The 20,914-nt window shown below is 35.4% G+C and overlaps 3 protein-coding genes across 9 annotated transcripts; all 3 read right to left on the minus strand.

Annotated features, from left to right (window-relative positions):
- Nucleotides 1-343: 343 nt before the first annotated feature.
- On the minus strand, nt 344-4,274 carry LOC147532452 (transcription factor bHLH77-like). Of its 4 annotated transcripts, none has more exons than XM_086645683.1 (10): nt 3,818-4,097; nt 3,500-3,589; nt 2,209-2,783; nt 1,843-2,076; nt 1,692-1,757; nt 1,528-1,596; nt 1,192-1,263; nt 951-1,100; nt 780-867; nt 344-685 (listed from the first exon to the last, which is right to left on the minus strand). In XM_086645683.1, exons 3-10 carry the CDS (start codon nt 2,752-2,754, stop codon nt 663-665), a joined length of 1,248 nt encoding a protein of 415 aa, XP_086501809.1. In that variant the 5' UTR covers nt 2,755-2,783; nt 3,500-3,589; nt 3,818-4,097; the 3' UTR covers nt 344-662. The 4 variants fall into 4 exon arrangements, with proteins under 4 accessions (XP_086501809.1, XP_086501810.1, XP_086501808.1 ...); XM_086645684.1 differs by having other exon boundaries at nt 2,209-2,738; nt 3,818-4,093; XM_086645682.1 differs by having other exon boundaries at nt 2,209-3,589; nt 3,818-4,093.
- Nucleotides 4,275-6,331: 2,057 nt separating this feature from the next.
- EGY3 (ethylene-dependent gravitropism-deficient and yellow-green-like 3) lies at nt 6,332-14,619 on the minus strand. 3 transcript variants are annotated; one of them, XM_086645687.1, is made up of 8 exons: nt 14,429-14,616; nt 11,708-13,014; nt 11,361-11,558; nt 10,306-10,530; nt 9,587-9,825; nt 9,260-9,414; nt 8,414-8,716; nt 6,332-7,112 (listed from the first exon to the last, which is right to left on the minus strand). In XM_086645687.1, exons 2-8 carry the CDS (start codon nt 12,242-12,244, stop codon nt 7,108-7,110), a joined length of 1,662 nt encoding a protein of 553 aa, XP_086501813.1. In that variant the 5' UTR covers nt 12,245-13,014; nt 14,429-14,616; the 3' UTR covers nt 6,332-7,107. The 3 variants fall into 3 exon arrangements, with proteins under 3 accessions (XP_086501813.1, XP_086501812.1, XP_086501814.1); XM_086645686.1 differs by lacking the exon at nt 6,332-7,112 and having other exon boundaries at nt 8,142-8,716; nt 14,429-14,619; XM_086645688.1 differs by lacking the exons at nt 6,332-7,112; nt 10,306-10,530; nt 14,429-14,616 and having other exon boundaries at nt 8,142-8,716; nt 11,708-12,405.
- A 2,076-nt stretch (nt 14,620-16,695) lies between these two features.
- Nucleotides 16,696-20,701, minus strand: LOC147532454 (AP2-like ethylene-responsive transcription factor ANT). 2 transcript variants are annotated; one of them, XM_086646293.1, is made up of 8 exons: nt 19,588-20,701; nt 18,876-19,437; nt 18,695-18,777; nt 18,352-18,455; nt 18,196-18,269; nt 18,054-18,104; nt 17,886-17,962; nt 16,696-17,590 (listed from the first exon to the last, which is right to left on the minus strand). In XM_086646293.1, the coding sequence occupies exons 1-8, from the start codon at nt 19,892-19,894 to the stop codon at nt 16,977-16,979; spliced, it is 1,872 nt and encodes a 623-aa protein (XP_086502419.1). In that variant the 5' UTR covers nt 19,895-20,701; the 3' UTR covers nt 16,696-16,976. The 2 variants fall into 2 exon arrangements, with proteins under 2 accessions (XP_086502419.1, XP_086502418.1); XM_086646292.1 differs by having other exon boundaries at nt 18,045-18,104; nt 19,588-20,627.
- Between the last annotated feature and the right edge of the window lie 213 nt (nt 20,702-20,914).

The following is a 20,914-nucleotide window of genomic DNA, read 5'->3' on the forward strand; positions in this document are numbered from 1 at the left end:
AGTAATTCTTAACACGTTACCGTTCAAATTTCTCAAATTCAGAATATCGCCCAATTCCTTGTTCTGAGCTAAATCCCTCCTATGCTCTGCCGGCGTGGTGTGCCACGTAGGCACGTCTGGATTGGGTCGGGATTCCCACCTGGCACAGCATCATTTCCCATAACTAACACTGCCTATAGTGCGGTAGTGCCCAACAAGGTATTAAAGGCTTTCAACAAAAAATAAAGGTATTAAAGGGTAGCAGAAAAACCATAACAAACACTAAACCGCTGATCATTTTTCTAATATGGAAAGATTGTCTTTGAAGAAATGAAAGTGTATTCACTCATACCTTCACAAACTCAAATAACCCAAATTTTCATTAACTTCTTTCTCTCTCTCTACAAGCAACCTTTACTATTATACACTCACTAAAGTCTCTCAAAACTTAACAAAATACACTCAATATGCATTCATACTATAACAACTACACACACACAATCAAAAAAATACAATCACTTTTTTCTTCAAATCAATCTATTAAGCTGTCTGATTGCCCTATACAACTATGTCACTTTCTTCTGCTAAAATTCGAAGAACAAATGGTACACGCTCTTCGCTATACAACTCCATATAATTCGAAAGCTGAACAAAATCTGCGATATATATCCCGAAGAATTAACTTATATCTGTACTTTCGTGCACCCTGTATACAAAGCAAGGAAAATGGAAATCAAGCCCTTTTGCTTAGTGAAGTTAATACGATTGGAAGTTGTCTAATTTGACATCGAATACTTTACCATTTAGTCCTATGTCATTGAGAGCCGGGTTGGAAACAAAACCCGTTTGAACTACACTATGGAGATCATCGTCCCAACTCTTCGTTATCTGGAAGTAGTTATACGATGTAAGAAGCACTGATGAAGAAGAGATAGAACCATATGCCGGAAAAAAAATTATCTTTCGGTTACCTGAGGCATGGGGAGTGAATGAAGTTCTGTATTTTGAATAGTCTGGATAGTTTCCCGTGGGTAGAGATGGAACTGAGAGTGGGAGGAGTTCATTCCAGGGTGAAACCCGTGAACAGATAAACCACCACCTTCACCATGTGAATGGAGAATCTATAGAGTAATTAAGTGAGAGATCAAACGACAAGTTTCGGAAAAAAAAAAAATTAAGCCTGTAATTCCTGCTCATGTTGTTCAAACTTACTTCCTTGGACAGAATCCGCTCTATATCGATATTCAGTTCAGGGTTGACAGTGGCAAGTTTCATCGACAGAAACTGCAAAAGCACGAGAAATAAATCGCGATATATGTTATGACTCTTGTATTACTCTACACATATAAATTAACTAATACAGATATAACAACAGTTTTATGGTTTTCATCCTATAAATAAGCTCAACTGTTAAATCCCTGACGAAACTTATACATATATGTCCAATCTAAGGTCTACCAAGTAAAAATCTCTAGCTTATATACAGTGTATTAATCGGAATCGAAGTTGATGATTCACACTTATAAATTTTTAGACTAGAGTACATACCTCAACCTGTCTTTGTAGTGATTGAACATAGTTGATAATCTCATCAAGCATTAAAGCCTTCCCAGTAATCTTCAGTAATAAATGACATCGATTAATTACCTAACAAAGTCAACATAAGAGCTTACAAAAAAGATTTAGAAAAATTATAGACCTTCACGACTAACCTTATCACATCCGGGTACAAGATCTTGAAGAAGTCTCATCCGTTCGCTTATCTTCTCTCTTCTCACCTACATTGAAAACCAGTTATTTAAGATCATGAAAAGAACAAAGATACTCAATTATAAACATGAAGACCTCATATTAAGAACTTACTCTCTCTGCAAGGCTATGACTATTAGTCGCTTGGCCTCGCCTAGCTCTGACATGAACGTAATCTTCTTTCGGAGGTTCCCCAGTCTGAGAACTGTCTTTAGTCTGCTTACTAGTTAGTTTACCACACAAATTTGAACTTGGGGTTTGCTTATTTCTCTTTTTTCTTTCATCTAGCCCTTTCAAACCCTCAATGGCTTCTCCCGGTCCATCCCTTCGATGTTCAGTCTCGATGCTCTATCAAATTCAACAAATTTGTAAACTAAGAGCACCCAAACAATCATTTAAACTACATAAGCTACTGTCACAAATATCAAACTAGTTAAGTAAAAGACACTAACTATCATTTCTATCTGCCACTTGAATTACCTGAACTGAATCAAACTGAGAATGGGTTTCATGGAGTTCAGGTGCTCCCTTTCTTTTCTTCCCGTTGAGAACCGTTCTTCGATAATCCCCATTTCTAATAGGTAGATCTTCTTGAAATATTACACCAGGATCAGTTATCGTCCGAGGTGGAAGAGAACCAGCATTTCTAGTCTGGTTAGATTCAGGAAGGCAAAAGGGACTAAGCATCTCTGAGAAGCTTCCATTCCCAAAACAAGAAACTTTTGGTTCAATTTCGCCATGGCGGGGATCAGCTGGATACTGAATAGAGTGAGATGAATCGTTCATTCGTGGGTCTTCCAGTATTCCAACATTCAAGGAAGAAGGACTAATCTGATGGTGAGAATCCAATGAAGAACCCTTAAACTCTAGATTTTGTACCATTGAAACAAGTGGATCCCAACCAGTATGAAAGAACAATGAATCTTCTCCACTTGAAGATTTAAGCATTGACATTGTGTTCATTGTTTTGTCTTCCAAAACTTTTTCATCCTGTATATTAGTGTACATCCCTGAAGATGAAGACATCAGATTGTTTCTATCTCCTTGTTGAAAGACTAAATCACCATTATCATCCATACCCGTGTTTGAAAAATGAATAAAACCGACTAGAAATTGTTAGAATTCGACTTGCTCGGAAATGAAGAGATCCCAATTTACAATATAAATTGCAAGGAAATGGAGATAACTAAAATGGAAAAGGGGGTTTGACTGAAAGTAGCTGTTCATTACTTGCAAGGCTTAACAAGGAACATTTAACCATGGCAGCTTTATAGAGCCAAGAGCAAATTAAAGCAAAAGATACCAATTGAGTTTCAGCATCTCCCACACACAAAGGAAAAGTAGAAATTTAGGGCAGAAGATATATTTTTAGACCCAACCTTCTCCAAGAACCTTGCTTATATTTCCTGAAACCCTAGAAATCAAGTCCACTCAAGAGCAAATTGGGCACAAACTAGAAAGTGAACTTTTCAGAGCATAAAGTAGAAACAGATGAAAAATAACACAAACTAGCTAAAGAAAAACAAGAATGACAGCATAAATGCTTTAGTTCTACACAGCTAATCATGAATCTTCAACCCTAAATTTCTACTTCACAAGTAACTCAAATGAGGAAATTCAGCAACTTCAATTAATTACAGAGAATGGTTTTATGGGGAAACCCTAACAAATGCAAATCAGCTAGTAGAAGATGCTTCAAATGTAATCCCCAACAACCCACAAAAAAAAAATTAAAACTCAGAAGAAAAACCCCTTGTTAGAATTTTATTACCTGAAAAGTGAAATGGGTACCCTTTCAAAAACCCTAAAGTGATCAAATATTAATACTTGAATTGAACAATTCTTGAAGTAGACAAAGTTCCTGTAGTAAAGAAACCATACCCTTTAAATGGATTGCTGATAGAAACCTTAAACTCAAAAAAAAAAAAAATACTAATTTAAATTTGGTACAAGAACCAAAATCACTCAGTGGGTTTTTACCCAAAAAAAAAAAGTAAAAAAAGTTATAAGATCAAAAAAGCAACATGAATATAGAAAGAGAAAGCTACAGAGAGAGAGAGAGAGAGAGAGAGAGAGGTCTGATTATTACCTGCCAAGCTTACAGGTGTATGATATTTAAAATGAGAGACTATCTATAACTACTAATGCCAACTGCTGTTGTAGGTAAATTATTACTTAACCTAATCTTCTTAAAAGAAAAACTTGTAAATCATTTTGATCTTTTTCCTTTTCATTATTTTTAGTTATTTTAATCCCACAACCATAGAGGAGGAAGGAAAGATGTTCTTCTCTTGAAACCCAAGCTTGCTTGACAGGAGGAGTATCTTTTTACTGACACATTTCCCCAACTATCCTAACAAACAAATCTCATCTTCTGTACTATACTCTCTTTATCTTTATCTCAAATTACATTATACTCCTCAAATCTTGTCAATTTAAACTTTTATCCTTTTCTAAATTTTTTATTTAAAAAGACCCATCAATGATTCATTTAAGTTAAACGAGTCTAATCTCGACGAGTTTGATTCAGACAATGAGAAAAAAAAAGCTACCCTTGATAAACCATAAACTATAGTGTTTTTGGTGACCTTTCCTTTTCTTTCTTCTTGGGATTCCATGGGTGGTTGTTGTTGGTTACTTGAACGAGTCAAACCCCAATGTCCACATCTTGAGGTCATTTTCTAGTCAAAGATTTTTAGTAATTATCCCCATTAGTTTCTTAAAAAAATTATCCCCATTAGCTCAAAATCTTTCTTATTTAACTGCTAGAATTCATCTCAAGGGTAGAATCTGATTCAAAGTGAAACAAGATCATACAAGATTCAACACTGACAGGGCCGGCCCTGACTTTTCGGTGGCCCGAAGCGAGGTCTGAAAATGTGGCCCCTTCTATCAAATTGTAAAACGTATAAATGTACTATATGAAAATCGTAAGTACCGCAAAATATTTTCATCATATTTATATATAACAAAATAGTTTTTTTGATAATTACAATCAATGAAATTTTGTTCTTCTTAAATTTTTCGATGCAAAGTTACTAATAATCATCGAATAATCAAGACTGTCAGTCATATCCTTCTCAATAGATAATATAGCAAACCCGTTCAACATTTCTCGCGACATAGTAGATCGAATATAAGACTTAATCAACTTCAACTTAGAAAAACGTCTTTCTGCAGAGGCAACAGTACGAACTGATATCGTTAACATAATTCTATAGGAAACTAATGTGTACGGGTAACAACCTTTCAGATCTTTCAAAAAATCTAGCACTTCAATTGGTCTTTTGACCTCATTTGGTAAAAAATGCTTCAACGCTTTCAGTTTAGAAAATAGGACTAGTCTGTCTATGTCATATGACTCATTATGCTTGAAAAAGGTTTCAAGGCGACCACGTGAATTTCTCAAATCACTATCATCTTTTGAGTTTAACTTTTTAAACATAAAACAAAATATTTTTTTGCGCTTTTGAAATTGAACAACTTACAACAACAAAATAATAGACTTTGTTTTTAGAAATTGAATAAACAGTCCGGTTTGGCACTTTGGCTTGAAGAAAGGAAAGGTATTGAGATTTCATGATTTGGAAATTTAAAAAGCATTTTTGTTTCATTAGTCAAACAAACTGTTGGGTCCACCATTCATTTAAAGATCATCAAATTTGGTGGCCCTTTTTTACTTAACATTTGTTAAATGAGGCCCTTATAATTTTCTTAGAGAGTTGGACTTCTTATATATTTTTTAAAGAAATTAACGTCTTGGTGGCCCCTAAAAGCTCGCTTTGGCCCAGGGCCACCCCTGAACACTGATTATGCAAATTCAGCTAGATTTTGAGCTATAAAGTTGAAGGCTCCACACCCTTGTCTTGAGTTGTCCCTCCAATTCCCTTCGGAAAGGCCAACCAATAGAATTTGGAACCATAAGAGGGTTGCCCAAAAGACTTGGCTAAGGTAGAAAGCCAGTTGGCAGGGTCCTTGTTAGGCCACACTGGGTTAGGCTAGACGGCCCGACCTGATCAGTCTTGCACTAAAAGGTCAAACGCATTAGCTCGGGCGAAGGCCACTCACATGAACAATTGTTCTTTTAGGAAAAGGTAAGACCTTGCTCGCGGTCTTACTTAACACACTAATGACGCAGTTTATACTTCTAATAGAATGTCATCTGATATATTTGAAAAACTTCGATGGGAGTACGTGAATGGCAAAATGACACATCAGTTTCTAAGAATCTAGGAGAAAAACATTTCTCATAAAAAAATATTGGATACCACAAGATAAACAAAAAATAAAACTATTCTTTTCATTATATAAAGAAGCTGACAAAGTTATTGACCTACTAGTACAGCTTATGATGAACAATAATCTTTTAGAGAGAGAGAGAGAGAGAGAGAGAGAGTTTGCAAATCCAAATAAGCTTTTTTTGCCCTCTTTCAAGACAGTTGATAAAAGAAACAAAAGCTTCTACTACATATTGCTAGACAAGAAATAAATTTCCAAAGTTTCAACTAAGTTTGGTCTATATATTTTACTCCATATTATGGAAGTGCCAAAGTAACAAATACATAACTATAAAAGAACACTAAATCCAATACCCTTTACTGACCTGAATTATGCATGCGTAGATGAGAACTAATCATCATTCTGTTCTTTAATTTAAACTTTAAAGTACAAAAAGCTGATAAAGGAAAATCATAGTCCTCGTCGTTAGCGTAAATCTTCAAGCTGAGAATAAGGTCCTTCACAAACAATTCTTAAGAAGCAACATTTTAATTATAGATGAAGAGAAAAAAAAAAATCACAAGTACTCTGTCGATTACATGTGTAGAAGAAGGATACAAAGGTTTGTGCGTATGTATATGTGTGTGAATGCGTGCACACGAAACAGTTAGCTTCTAAACCTTCTCCTTTTCTACAAATCAACAAGGTATAAGGTGTTTTCTTCAAGTCATATCTGAAATCAGACTCGAAGTCTGAATAGACTCAAGTAAAATTCCAGAAAGTTTGTTTTGTCGTGATGTATGACTCGTCCGAAAGATGGATTCGGGCTAATTTTTGGGTCTATTTGAGTTGGACAATTCATATTTAGACAAGTCAGAATCACACGAAGGAAAAGCAATGGCCACCTTAGTCTAGAACAAAGATGATTCAATTTGTACAAGGGTAAGACATCATAGAGCACTTCGATATCATTTGTACGTATAATTGATCTCTGTGAGTGTAAACAAGATTGGCTCAAAACCGAAACTACGATACGCATATATTGAAACAGAGGGGCACCGCAAATGAAACTGATGAAGTACCTTGATACTACTTGCTTTTGCACATCGATCTGTTAATGCTGAAGAGACATCAAAGTCTTAAGACTACCCATCGAACACATCAATCTGCAATAGCGAGATAAGGATCTCCTGAAAGGAATCTTCGAGTTCTCTTACGATTCCAATGATGAGCAAACATGTCTCTCCAATGTTCATTTTGCACTGTTTTTGTGTCTAGTTGTTGAGAAAACTCTTTAACCACGATATCAAGAAGTGACAAAAAACAAGAGGGGGAGACTAGTCCAGTCTTCTCACAAAGATCAGTGAGGAATAATAATGAAAAATCATCTTTCACAAATTTCTAAAACTCAAAAGCTGTAATTTTAAGTGATGCTGTGATGATCTAGGAATTGAAAAAAACCCATCTTCTAAATCCATGGAATCAATGGGATCACAATTTGACAATGCAAAATTTCAGGGCAGTAATAAATTTGACTTGTCCAAGCACAATTTCTGCAAATCTTTGCTACAAGTGCATGTAACTTTTACTTAATCTTTAACATGCTGACTCATCCGGGTCAAACAGCGTTTAAGATCGCAGTCAAACTTTAAAAAACTTCGTCCGGAGTGAAACTGACTCAACGTGTCAAAGATTAAGTAAAAACTCTTTGTACTTAGCATTTCCCGGTTGGTTAAAGGCCCACGGATGTAAACATATTTGCCTAAAAAGTTCATCATCACTATCGCCATTACCAGAACCCAGAAGAGAAGGAACTGTATATTGAACAGGTTTTTATGTCACTCCTTGAGAAAGATGAAATCCATTGATACTCTTTATGTGTTTTAGAAACTTTTTTTTTTTTGAGAAATCGATTGACTACAATCTACGTTAGTCGTTACAAGGCATTGATACATCATGAAGATGTAATAAATACGTTAACCGCCTAATCTAAACCATAAATGAAATAGGCCTAAAACCCAACAACATGAAAGAGGCCTAGGGCCCGACAAATTTATTACATTATTTACTATATTTATTGCCTAAATTACATGAGATAGCCACCTAGACTCGATCGCAGGACCTCTTGGGCTTAAGAGGGGGTGTTCAATCATAAGCTACAAATCGAGGTTCGAATAGTACAACATGAACAACAATTATCAAAAGGTTTTTTCATTCTTCAACCCACATCAAAAATATCCTTTACACATCAAGAATACAGATTTTTTTTCTTACACTAAAATTTTGACACTATAAATATACACTTGTCCTCTAAGAGAGATAAGTTGAGGATATATATACAAATATAGCCATCTAATTACTGACTCCTTTAAAAGAAACTGCAAAAATTCGATAAATATATATGTATACACCTAATCTTATCCACCCCTAAAAAATGGTGGATTAAGGAAAGAACTAGAGAATGTACCTCCACCATTAGGGAAGAGTGTGAGAAAACAAATTACTGCAAGTATGAATCCCCATGTATACCTATCATCTTCCAATGGAGTAATCTCATCTTTCGCGGGTATTTCTTCTCCACCTCGAAAGAAGGTTGCGAATAAACCCCATGCCAAACAGAGGACACTTCCACTTAGACCACCAATTCCCAATAGCAAAGAAGTAGCGAAAGATAGAAGTGTTGCAATGTTCCTTCCAAATAAAGCTTGAGCTATACGACCACCTTCAAGTCTTCCACAAGGTAGAAGGTTCAAAGAAGTCACTACCATTCCTGCACAAATTGCTCATTCTAGATCTATTAGACAATGAACTGAAAGACTTAGGTGGTGTTCTTTTGTGTTATGTGAATCTAACTCGTCTAACTTGTTTTGGCCAAGGGTACAACACACAACAATCATTTTAGGTTATTTCATGTAGTTGCTCTTGATAAGACTGTCTGACTCGGGAACCAAAATCCCCGAGCCAGTCATTCAAAATAAACAGAATATGAATCAAGTATTTTGGAGATTAGGAAATTTATGAGAAAAAAACAACACATTACTTTTGCCATCATGTTTAGATAACTGATGTTTTATGTTCTGTTATTTCATGTTCTTTTTTTTCACGCCTGACTCGGGAAAAAAATACGAGAAAGAAAACTACACATTACTCTCCTAATAAGAAATACTTATATGTCCATAAGAATCCTTTTCTAATAGTGACTTGAGAAGTTGAGATTAGGAACTATGATATATTATCTCGTTGTTCACTTGTTTCTTGTATTTTTGGTTGCTAATGGGTGAAAAACCCAAACCTGAAAGTTAAGGGGATTTACCTAAGAGTCCGGCAAAAGCAAGAGGATCGACAGGAACTCCCACCCCTTCTACTGCATAAGGCAATACATTCCCTAGATCATCTGAGTAAGGTCCAATCACATATTGGATGAACGAAAGTAAGGGATTGTTGTAGAAGAACTGAGGCCTTATATACCTGCAAAGAAACCAACACATTGAAGCATATGTAAGAGAACCTCAAAATTGTTTCAGAAAGTTATAGAGAGCGGGGAATGTTCGCGCGCGCACACACACACACACCCATATATATATATATATACACGAGAGAGAGAATGAGAGAGAGAATGAGAGAGATTTGTAAGACTTACAAAGCATTGTCACCCCCATTGAAGCTGCCATCGGCTACAAAGGCTGTGATAGCTAGCACTAATGAAGTTAAGTATGCGCTAGCTGTGCGTGCCACGGGAATATCAAAAAGAGCCTTCTTATTGGGTAGTAAAGACTCGTAATTGTTTATCACTCCTATGCATCCTGTCCAATTTGATGGAATGAGAAAAGATGGGCTCAGTTTAACTCCATAGCGAGCTGCTGTTACCCTTGTAGCAATCTGCAAAACACAAAGAAAATACTTCAAATACAAAGGATTTGATCAAATATAAGCACAAAAAGAAATCAGTAGTTCTTGACCTATCCTTGAATTGAAATTTACCCCTGATCATACAAGGAAAGAAAGCACCACTTTCTTATCTAAATCAGTCTAAATTTCTTGGTCATATAGTTCTTACCTTTTGAGCGTCATATTATTGTGCATTTTAGTTTCAGAAACTACGTGAGATGCAGTTCAATTACCATTTCGAGATCATTAACTAAAGAGTCCTTGCCAATCAAGTTATGAAAAATATTTAATGAGTAATCACTCGTTAGGTAGCTTCCTCTTACAGGTTTCAGACATAAGTAGTGACTCCAATGCTCCGTTACTTTTCTTTTTAGATGTCGGAAGTCTGTTAGTTTTGAATTTATACCAACTCCAAATCCAAAAAAGAAAAGTTGATTTCACCAATAGTACATGAATAGTTCGAGAGCGCACCTCTGAAACACCCAGAATGGAAAGGAATCCACCGAAGAGAGGCACAACATCTGCCAAGTAGTCATCAAATGTGGCATCGGGTTTAAGGAAGAAGCCACTCATTAAAGCTATCGTTCCAAAAGTTGTAACACATAAAGCTATTGCACTGACATAACCCCAAGGAGTACTTAGCTTTGTTGATTCAAACTGGAGGTCCATTTCTGACTTAGGTTGCACCATACAAACCTGAAAGATCACAACTTTCGTCCCTTCAATATGTTTATAAAATAAAGGGGCCAACTACATCCTTTCCTAGAATGGGTACACCGGAAAACCCAGGTAACCTCGATACTAGTTGTTACTTTCGCTGTTTGCGCTTTTCATTTCCGAATCAACTAATCTGACTCGGTGAGAACCTCTGACCCATAGCTTAATTGGCCCCAATCAAATCCTAATTATTCTAAGCCTGAATTACCAAATACATACCCGAACTGGTCTACAGTGTTTTTTGTGCTCGGATCAAATATATTCTCCCATTCCATATTAGAATCAGATATATCAAATTCAACCGAGTCAAGTCAGACAATGGGGACAAAAACGAAAGAAAAGCAAGATAAAAAGTTAGTATCTTTCAGTTCTCCACATTAACTCTAATGTGGATCCTGTAAGAGGCAATTAGGTTATTTAGGCCAAACTCTCCCTGACACTGGCTCGCAAGGAAAGGATTGTCCAAGGCTTATCTACTTTGCAAATTGTAATGCCCAAGCCATGTGGGATAATGCTAATATCTCCCTTCAATTCCAGGGTTGGAGTCACTCGGCACTCCCCCTACCCGCAGGGCTATGGTTACTAACTCCCTACGCGTCTCTGAGACACTAACTTGGATACCATGTTAGAGTCCATTGGACCTAACTCTTCTTGAAAACCGTCTGCAAAGAAAGGATAGCCCCCGAACTTGTCTACTTTTTTCAAATTTCAACGCCCACAAGATGTGGGATAATGCTAATACTTCCTAAATGAATTTACGGTTTAAAAGAATACAAGAGATGAGATCAAAGTTTTTTTTATTCAATTACCTGCTTTGTTATGTCATTTGTTTTCTCCTCCATGAACCATAATACAACATCTCTCTCAGCTACTTCAGAGAGCTTCTTCTCCAACTTAGGTATCACTTCTTCAATGGGTTTCCTCAAATTCCCAATAAAAATCCCTCCATCTCCAAATCTCCTTACATCAGTTGCAAAGAATGAATCATACCCAAAACAGTTCCTTAACTGCAATTCCACATACCCAAATATATAAGAAAACAAATCCTTTGATTTCTTACTGTTTTCTCCGTTCCATTCTTCTATTTTCTCACTTAGACATTAACACAAACAGTTTGAGTACTCAAATTCATAAAGAAAAAGAAAAAAGGTTTCACCTTGTTAAGATCAAGAGCCTTAAAAGTTCCCTCTGCTTTCATCAACCTTTCTTTCTCTCTCATCAAACTCTCACGAGCAGCTCTATTAATCACCTGAACAATTGGGTTACTATTTGATTCTCTATCTAATTCTTTAAGCTTTCTTTCAGCTCTTTTTTTCTCAAGCTTTATTGCTGCCTCAATAGATGGATTACCCATGAATTTTTTAAACTCATCGTCAGTTTTCCAATCCAATTCTTGCTGTTCATTTCGTTCTTCCAATTGATTTTCTTCATCCAATTCAGTGCCAATTGTACTGGGTCTATCAGAAATTACTGTAACAGGCGAAGATGATGATGAAGAAGAAGAGGGTTCATTCTCCTCTTGATCTTTAGCAGAGAATTTTCTGAAGAACTTTTTAGAGTTGGGTTTGGAAGAGAGAGAAACTGAGAGATGGGTATTATTGGTAAGTGTTTGGCGATTAGATAAGGGAGAAGATGTAGAGAAAGTTGGGTTTTTGTTGAGTGACCATAAAGGAGTGAGAGAGAGAGACGCCATTGATGATGATGAAACAGTGGAATGGTGGGAAAATTCATGGTGGAAGTTGAAGAAGGTGAGAGTTTGAATGAAGAGAGGGAGAAGTCTAGAAAGTTAAAGAAGGTTACAGGTGGTTTGAGAAGTATAAGACGAGACAATAATCGTGGTCCCATCCATAATATTTTCATGGGTTACTGGATCTTTGAGAAATAGGTTCACCCGCCAAAATTCGAATTCAACTTGCGTTATTAAGGTATAAATAATGTTGTTTGACTTTAGGTCATAATTTAGTTAGACTATAAGTCCGTTCTTTGTAAGAGTTTGAACTTGACAATTTCGTGCTTATCACATCTTTGATCTATCAATGTCAATGTAATGACTGTCGTAGATTGTAGTCAATTTCCAAAAAAATGAGGCAGATTCTCGTTACGTAATTTATAATGATTCGCTGTTTAGTGGATTAAAATCATCAAAATTACAAATCGTCCACGTAAAATCTGTATGTTTTTTTTTTGTTCTCGAGTATTTCTCGGATAAATGATTATAGGAATGTGTAAAACTAGGGTTTCGATGAAACAGGAAAGAGGAATTAGGGATTTTCGAAGAAGCTGAAAGAAGGGAATTAGGGATTTCAATTCCTTTTATACCTAGGTCATGAATACCAGATATGACCTAGTCTTGGTCTAAGAGCACCCATAACAATCAACACAAGTTGACTGTAGTTGTTCTCTAAAAGCAGCCACGAACTCTTGAACATGGTTTACTATAAAGGCAGCCTCAAGATCTTCTTCCTACAACAAGAGAAAGTTAGTTACACAACTAATTCATAACAAACTTTTCTGTTATTTGTATTTTCTGTTTTTCTTCTTTAATCAAGTATAAAAGCAAATCAATGTACTTGAAAATATTATTGAAATAAAATAGAGCAAAGAGAGATTTCTTACAGAATGCAATAGACATCTTACATCAATTAAATTACTAAGAATGAAAGATGTCCTAACGGATGTGAACTATCCTAAAAACATCTCTAATAAAAGACTCAACAAAAGTTTTAAAATTTTAGGTGTCATTGTGCCTACTGTGATATCTAAGTTTTTTTTTTTTGATGAAGGACTGTGATATCTAAGTTGTTTCTTTTTTATATAGTGGTTTAATAATTTTCTAATAAAAAATATCTCCAACCTAATGCATATTCAATGGGAGACTTCTCTACACTCATACATTCCAATTGAGTGTACCAGAAGAAGCCCACCAGCTAGATCAGACAACTCTAGAGGCACCCCAAGTGGACATTACTTGTCTTGTTTGTCCGGTTTTGGTTGTGTCTTTGTTATTTTAAACTTCATGATGTAATTCTCATTAGCCTTTTGGCCTTTAAATGAAGTTTGATTTCCACAAAAAAAATTATAATTAAAAATTTGAAATTATCTCATTACATAAAAAAAAGGAAAATTGAAATTATGGGGGTTGCTAAAAGCACCGATTGTTATGCTACAAGTGGGCAGGCAGTCCTTTCGAGTTATTCTCTACAAGCACCTCCATAATATTGTAGTCAATATTAAAAAAACGTTAAATTGACCGTAATGCCCTTTTGAACTAAGACCGTGCACCTTAAATTAAACCCTTCGTTTTCCTCCCCCAACTAACATTCTTCCTCCTCTATTTCTTATCTTCGTCTTGCAAATTCTCACCTAAACTTATCTCTTAATCCCCTAAGACCTAGTTATTTGAAGAAAAACCTTAAGAAAGACACCTAACCTAACTCTATATGAAAACAAATTGTTGGTTAAAAATGCCCACAAGTGTTTAGGCCAATTTTCTTCTAAAATAGTGAATTTAGGAAGAGATTTAAAACCGCGTATACGGGTAAGACATGACTCATTGGCAATTTGTAGTTACATTGAGTGATTTTGGTTAAGTAACTTTCGGACCTGACCAATCGAATTTTAAAGCTATCTAGTTCATACGCGGATGTTGTCTGAGTTGTTTGGGTAATGATGCTACTGGATTGGACACTCGGGTTTCACAAGGCAGACTACTAGAAATCGGTTGGGAAGTGTCACTCCATGTAAATCCAAGGAATGAAATGTCGAAAAGTTTCGGTTTTTCAATATAGGTATACAGAAACACACATACATAAGTTTTGTGTAAGATTTCGCTCGAAATCAAACGAAAATTCGCTCGAAATCAATTTAGGATACTTACCTTCATTTGTTCTTCATTTTTCTGGTTTAATCTCCATTTTTCTTCATTGTTTCTTCTCAGATCTTCAAGAAATCCTTTCATTTCTTCTTAACAAGTAGTTTATCTCAGATTATAGGTGAAGATTCATCAAGAAGTTGAGGTTTTTAGGGTTGATTTTGATAGAAATCTAGAGAGAGAGCATGTCGGCTGGAGAAGAATACGATTTGGGTTTTAGGGTTTTTTAGGTTTAAATGAGAATTTATAAAGGCGCCCCTCTTTACAGTAAAAGGCGCCTGCTTCACTCACAAGGGAGGCGCTTTTAATACTTATAGAGTGCGCCCTTAACACTCATTTGGGATGTCTCACATCATTTCCAAAATTCTAATATTTACCCCCTACTATAACGGCTTCAAGTTATCTTTTTTGAAGTCAGTCCCCTGGTATTACTATTTGATTATAGATTAACCCTGAACTTAACGAATTTTGTCACAAACCCGTCAATTATTTTTCAAGTTTATCCCGTAGTTCATGTTAGAGACAAGACTACATATTTTTCATACTTAGTTATGGTTGAAAGTCTTGTTATGCACAACTAAATCACATTTATATCATTTCCGTAGATTTGTTAAATTTCCACACTGACCGAAACGTTTCCACTTTTGGGCTGACCGAAATTTCCACCGAAACCGAAGTTTCATTCCTTGTGTAAATCTCATATTTTTAGAATCCCTTTTATCTATGGTTATCATCTTGTTAAAAAATGCAAAAATACAACTCAATGGTGAATATTTTTTTAGAATTTACCAGTATATATATTTGAGTTGCCACCAGTCAGTACCGGTGAATGTTTTTAAAATTACAAAAACATAATTTGGATCTTTCCAATGACAGCCCATAGGAGTTGAAATAAGTGGGGATTTGGGCTAGAGTTGTAGAAGGAAACAAACTAAAGGATCTATTCAGCTCAGTTAAAAAACTCTGAAGCTTCAAAGAACTAAGGTAGTTGGTTGCTTAATTTATTGTCCTATAAAAGTGAGAGCCCAAATCTGACTCCACTTCTAAATTGAGTCAAGTCAGATTTCAGGCTGTGTTTTTTTTCTGCCTCCGCTGAATGGTTGATGTTGGTAGATTTTCAACCGATTGATTCAAATGATTCACATCTAGACAAGTCGGAATAAGAAAAGAAAAACACCACATAAGACTAATTAAACAAGTAATGGTCTCCAGCCTCTGAGACTTTTTGATAGTTCTATATAACATTTATCACAAGTAACATCTGTCTTATAGTTTTCATCTTTAGGAGCAAATATCTCTGATTTGAAAAAGAATGTTTTTAAAGTTTTTTTATTTGAAGCAGAAGAAGGTAAAATAGAAGATGGGGTGAACGTCACAGTTACATACCCACTAAGTTGGTTGGGTGCTGTGTTCTGGTCAATGACCATTGACCTCAATGAAACCGAACTCCGTTATGTATTCTGTTCACTGATGAGGGGCCCCTCCCTAACAGTGAAGGCTGATAAGAGGTCTTCCGGTGAAGGAGGATGAATAGGGACCAGAGACAGAGAGATGGTCGAAGTAGATGGAGATGAGAAAAAAAGATAATAAAGATTTCGGTGCCAGAGAAATTAGTAACTTCGACGCTGACGAATTTCTGGCGAAGGATGAGAGAAATCGCGAGAATGAAAGAAAAAACATTTTGAGTATGATTATTTTGATTTTTTCTTGGCGTGTGATATACAAGCTTATGAAACTAAACATCAATATCTGAACATCGAGAACGATTATATCTTACTTGGCTACTAGTGGGGAGGTGTAATGCTAAATTTTTTACTAGAAAATCTTCCTTGCAAACCCACCACCCTACCCAAACACTTAAAAAAAATCTCTTAAGGGGACAAACTGGATTTTATGATGACCCTAACATCATAAATTAAACATAAATATTACTAGTAGTAATATTTAGTATCAATCTTATACTTTTTTTAATAATGGAAGGGAAAAGAGAATGTCTGATAACTTTAAGGAAAGCTCTCATATGGGAAAAAGATGAAAACCAATGATGGATTTAGTAAGGAAAAGCAAATAGAGAGAGAGAGAGAGAGTTGATGGATAGTGTGGTCAAAGAAAGACTACTTTGGATTATTGGGAAAACATTCTTTGAGTTGGTTTTGTTTAGCAAGACTAATAAAAGAAAAACAAGTTTTCTTAATGGGTCACTTAAAATACCCATATTAGTATATTACTAAAGAATTTGATCATGAATTTTGCTTTAAAATCTTCCCCCACCATTTCTGCAAAATCTTTCATTCAAAATCAGATAAAAGGGTTAGTTTGAAACACTTCAAACTGTTCTTACAAAAACAAAAAAGAAAATGGTCCTACCTAGACCTTCATTAGAATCCCCAAATTCACCATTCACTAAATCATCTACCAAAAACTCAAATAAAAAAATTCCCTCTTTTTTTTTTCCCATACCACTAGCAATCATCATCATACTTTTCTTTTCTTCTTTCTTTTTTTTTCCCACTTCCCTTTGTTACATGCAAAAACCTTATGAACAGGACAAAGTTTAAGCATCACTCCAAGCTGCAAACATTGGCAAGTTAGTTAAGGAGATTGCTGACTTAACTTGAGTTGATGGAATCCAAGAAGTCGAAACTGAGGGACCTCCGAAAGTCGTCAAGAAGTGTGTTTTATCTGGGCTTCCTCCTCTTGAGTTACTCAAGCTAGTAACTAACGACGAAGTGTTGGATATATGAGCTAGTCCTAACTTCGATGACGAATCTCCCGTTCCTTGTTGATTTGAGTTCATTGAATCAAAACTCGTAAGGTCATGTAAAGCCATAGGGAATGGAAGGTGTTTATAGTTACTCATCTCAAATGGTTTTTGTTCTTGTTGAGATTGATTAAACACCATTTTGTTCAAGTTCGATTCACCCACATTTTCGGTCGGTAGACTTACTCTTTCCTTACCATTTTGAATCGAGGAATGATCAAGAACGATAGCTTTGTTTACACATTCTATCTCTTTGTTTCTTTTAGCTAGGTCTCCTGCAAGAAGGGTATTACTCTCGGCAATTCTTTCGACGTCATATCTTGCTATGTCAAAGTTAGTGACAGCATTTACACCTCGGAATTTAATCGCCGCTACATCATAAGCCTCGGCTGCTTCTTCTTGGGTGCCTGAAATAAAATCATTAGCAATAACTCAAGTGCATTTTCAATTGTTTAACTTAAGCTTTTATTGAACTTAAACTGTCAAAGAAAACACTTTTTCTCTTTTGATCTGATCTGAAATATTCAGCCTTATTAAAGCTTAGTCTTATTGAAAGAATCAGCCTTATACAATCATAAAGTAGTTCATGATCAGCCTTATAATAAAGCATCACCCAATGACCAAAAAAGGACATTCTTATAAGATATTCTTCTAAGTAATTGAAGAAACAGAGAATTATAAACTCAAAAACAAAATACTGACTGAATGTTCCAAGGTAAAGATCTTTGTTTCCTGCAACTCGACCGATTCTTGCTTGCCATCTTCCATGTTGATGATGTCTATAGACATTGAAAACGATAAAGATTTATATAGATGAAGCAACTTTTCATGAGACGAGTTTTACTATACGAAATAAAAAACCTGTGAGACCTTGTTACTCCACGATATATCGAAGCTCCCCTCGAAAACCCACTGCTCTTTCTGCAACGAAAGACGGATAAAACGAACTTAGAAACAACAAAGTGAAACATTCAACAGAGAAAATGGTGGGAAAATCGGTTTTTTTTCCTACCTTCTCAAATGAGCAACATACTCTTGCCTGGTCATGTTCTTCATTTCCTCTAGTGCTTCTTGATAATTTTCCAACTGTCAAGAAACTACAAGTTACTACTAATCTTAAACTATGAATTTCATTGACATAATTGATTATTTGGGTCGAAATCTATACCGAAAAGTTGATATGAGTTGATGGTCCCCAATATTTCAGTGCTGCTAGATCATAAGCTCTTGCAGCTTTATCTTCCATATCATAACCCCCTAGAATCAAAAAAACTTTGAATGATTAAAAAACAACATTCTATAAAACATTTAGTTCTTATTGTTCAATATTTTATAACCGACGAAAAAACTTACCAAGATAGACTAAATTGTGTTATTGGAATAGATTAGAGAATCCACCCAAACAAGTAAGAACATGACAAACAAGAAATAGTTAGTACTAGTCAGTCCAAGAAAACCACAAAATTGCAGAAAAGAAAAAGCTTGAAAATTTGTGGTTCCTTGTCACTTACCTTGTCTTCCTTTTCTAGTCTGTCCTTCTTTCTTGCAGCTATTATCCCAAAGATGAGCTTCATATCTTCCAGTCCATCTATGTCTGATAAGATTAAATATCGAAGTTGAAGACAACCCATATAACTAAAATTTTCGATAAATATCGAAGTTGAAGTAGAGAAAGAAATAGTAAGAACTCACCTAGTAACACCTCTATATTGTGAAGTTCTTTGCCCAAATGTGTCAATGGACTTTCTATGAACTGGTTGTTTCTGACCCATTTTTGAAGACCCTCTCTTGTTTGTTGCTGTTTCAATGGAACCAACAGAACCAGACCCACCACCATTTCCTTGATCATCACTCAAACAAATAGCCATTTTTTGCTCTATAGATGGGTTAGCAGGATAATGGCTAGAAACCCAGTTTCTCAGACTTAAAATCCCATCTTCTGCCATTACAGGAAGTTGAAGACTCTGGGTTTCCTTGGGTTCTCTCTCTAATGGTATTTGATACATCTCATTATGGCTTGTTAATCCAGAGAAATATGGGTTTTGTTGGACTTGAATATGGTTTTCAAGATAAGAATGTTGTCTATTATTTGAAGAAGGTTCAGAGTTTTGATGATAATAGAGGCTGTCTAAACTAAGAGCCATGGTTTCTCTATCATTACTTCCAAATTGATGATGATGATGATGATCTTCCATTGTTGCACCACCACCTTTTAAGAAGTTTTCAAGTTTTGGGGATGAAGTTGGAACTATCCCTTCATATAATATAATATGAAAAAAGGGTAGGTTTAAAAAGTGCCACAAAGCTAAGAATTTGAAATCAAAACAAAGAAAAAAGTAGAGAGAAAGAGAAACAATGAAACATGAAAAAAGGTTCATAAACACATACATATATACATACATACCTAGTGATTGTGATTTAGTGGGGGTTTCCATGAAACAGAGAGACCCATCAGATTTTAATGGCATTATACCCAAATGAGAATAAAATCCATTATTTTGATGATCACCTTCAAGTCCATAATAGAGTCCAGAGTTATTCATGTTAGGAGAGAGATAGTAATTTGTTGAAAGTAGTGTTGCAGAAGCAGAGGAAGCTCCATGTTGTTGATGATGATGATGAGATTCTGAAGTAAGTTCCATGTTGATGTGGGGTACTGATAGAGAAAAACCCAACCAGTTATTGTTGTTATCATTACTCATAGACTTCATCTTCTTCTTCTCCTTCTTACCTATCTTTCTAATAAGTTTCAAGAGATTCTTAGCCAGGATCTGTTGTTTCAAGTAAACTCAATCATTGGGTAACAAATAAACTAATCATTCCAAAATCTATCTTCCTACCCATTTCAAAAAATAAAAACTTGGGTTTTTGTTTTCTAGCTGCAGAAACTCATATAACAAAATCTATCTAACTCATCCTAATTCTTGAGTCTATAAACTCATATAGTCCCCACCCTCTCTTTCTCTCTCTAAGAGAACTCTACTATAAACAAAAGAGAACAAAACAAGTTCCTTTAAACTAAACAAAAAGAATGAGTTTCACCAAGCAAAGAAAGGGGTAGTAAACCCTCTAGAATTCCATAGGGATCTGTGTATTAGAAAAAGACCAAGTATTTTGCTTTCTTGTTTCCTCTTATCCCTTCTTCATTCCTTTGCCTTTTTCTTTAATCCATACTGGAAAAAAACAATACCATAGATGTAATAAAGACCAAAACCTGCACAAAGACAACCAACACATTCAATATTTCAAATACCACTATTTTTTTCATGAATTGAGTTTATCTTTTTAATCTTGAATTTGCTTTTTACTCATTAAAACATAGTAAATCCAAGTAGAAAAAACACTTCTTTGAATCTAGTTGAATCTAGTTGGTTTCGGGCCGTAAGAATGAAACAACAGAAAGGGGAGTGCTATGGCACAAAAGATTTTGACTTAATTTGTGATGACCTCATGATTCACCTTCACTACACAAAAAATTCAAGGTTTGATTACGATCTAGACCGTTCTTTTACATGAGTGAGTCATGGTGTCATTTCACTTTGATATATATTAGGCTAATTAAGTAATCAACCCACTTAAAACGATTAGTCAATCATTTGATTATTGAAGTACTGTGATGCAGGCGCATAGGCATGTGGGCCCACGTCCACGCGCGCCCACACCCTATTAAGTCATAATAGTAGTTTATTTAGTAGAAGAGAAGTTACTTTAATTTGATATTTCTTTATTTT

The sequence above is a fragment of the Eschscholzia californica genome, unplaced genomic scaffold, assembly GCF_041429995.1.
Source record: "Eschscholzia californica isolate CP2 unplaced genomic scaffold, dmEscCali1.0.p SCAF_6, whole genome shotgun sequence".
In the NCBI taxonomy this organism is placed as follows: Eukaryota; Viridiplantae; Streptophyta; class Magnoliopsida; order Ranunculales; family Papaveraceae; genus Eschscholzia; species Eschscholzia californica.

Coding starts and splice junctions, on each gene's coding strand:
- LOC147532452 (XM_086645681.1), bottom strand. CDS start 2,805: ATGGATGATAATGGTGATTTAGTCTTTCAACAAGGAGATAGAAACAAT. Junction 2,077..2,208: donor CTCAGTTTGATTCAGTTCAG/GTAATTCAAGTG, acceptor TGAATTTGATAG/AGCATCGAGACTGAACATCG. Junction 1,758..1,842: donor GTCATAGCCTTGCAGAGAGA/GTAAGTTCTTAA, acceptor TTTTCAATGTAG/GTGAGAAGAGAGAAGATAAG.
- EGY3 (XM_086645686.1), bottom strand. CDS start 12,244: ATGGCGTCTCTCTCTCTCACTCCTTTATGGTCACTCAACAAAAACCCA. Junction 11,559..11,707: donor AGGCTCTTGATCTTAACAAG/GTGAAACCTTTT, acceptor GTGGAATTGCAG/TTAAGGAACTGTTTTGGGTA. Junction 10,531..11,360: donor CAAATGACATAACAAAGCAG/GTAATTGAATAA, acceptor GTGATCTTTCAG/GTTTGTATGGTGCAACCTAA.
- LOC147532454 (XM_086646292.1), bottom strand. CDS start 19,894: ATGAAGTCTATGAGTAATGATAACAACAATAACTGGTTGGGTTTTTCT. Junction 19,438..19,587: donor CACTAAATCACAATCACTAG/GTATGTATGTAT, acceptor TATTATATGAAG/GGATAGTTCCAACTTCATCC. Junction 17,591..17,885: donor TCTTTACCTTGGAACATTCA/GTCAGTATTTTG, acceptor ATTTTATTTCAG/GCACCCAAGAAGAAGCAGCC.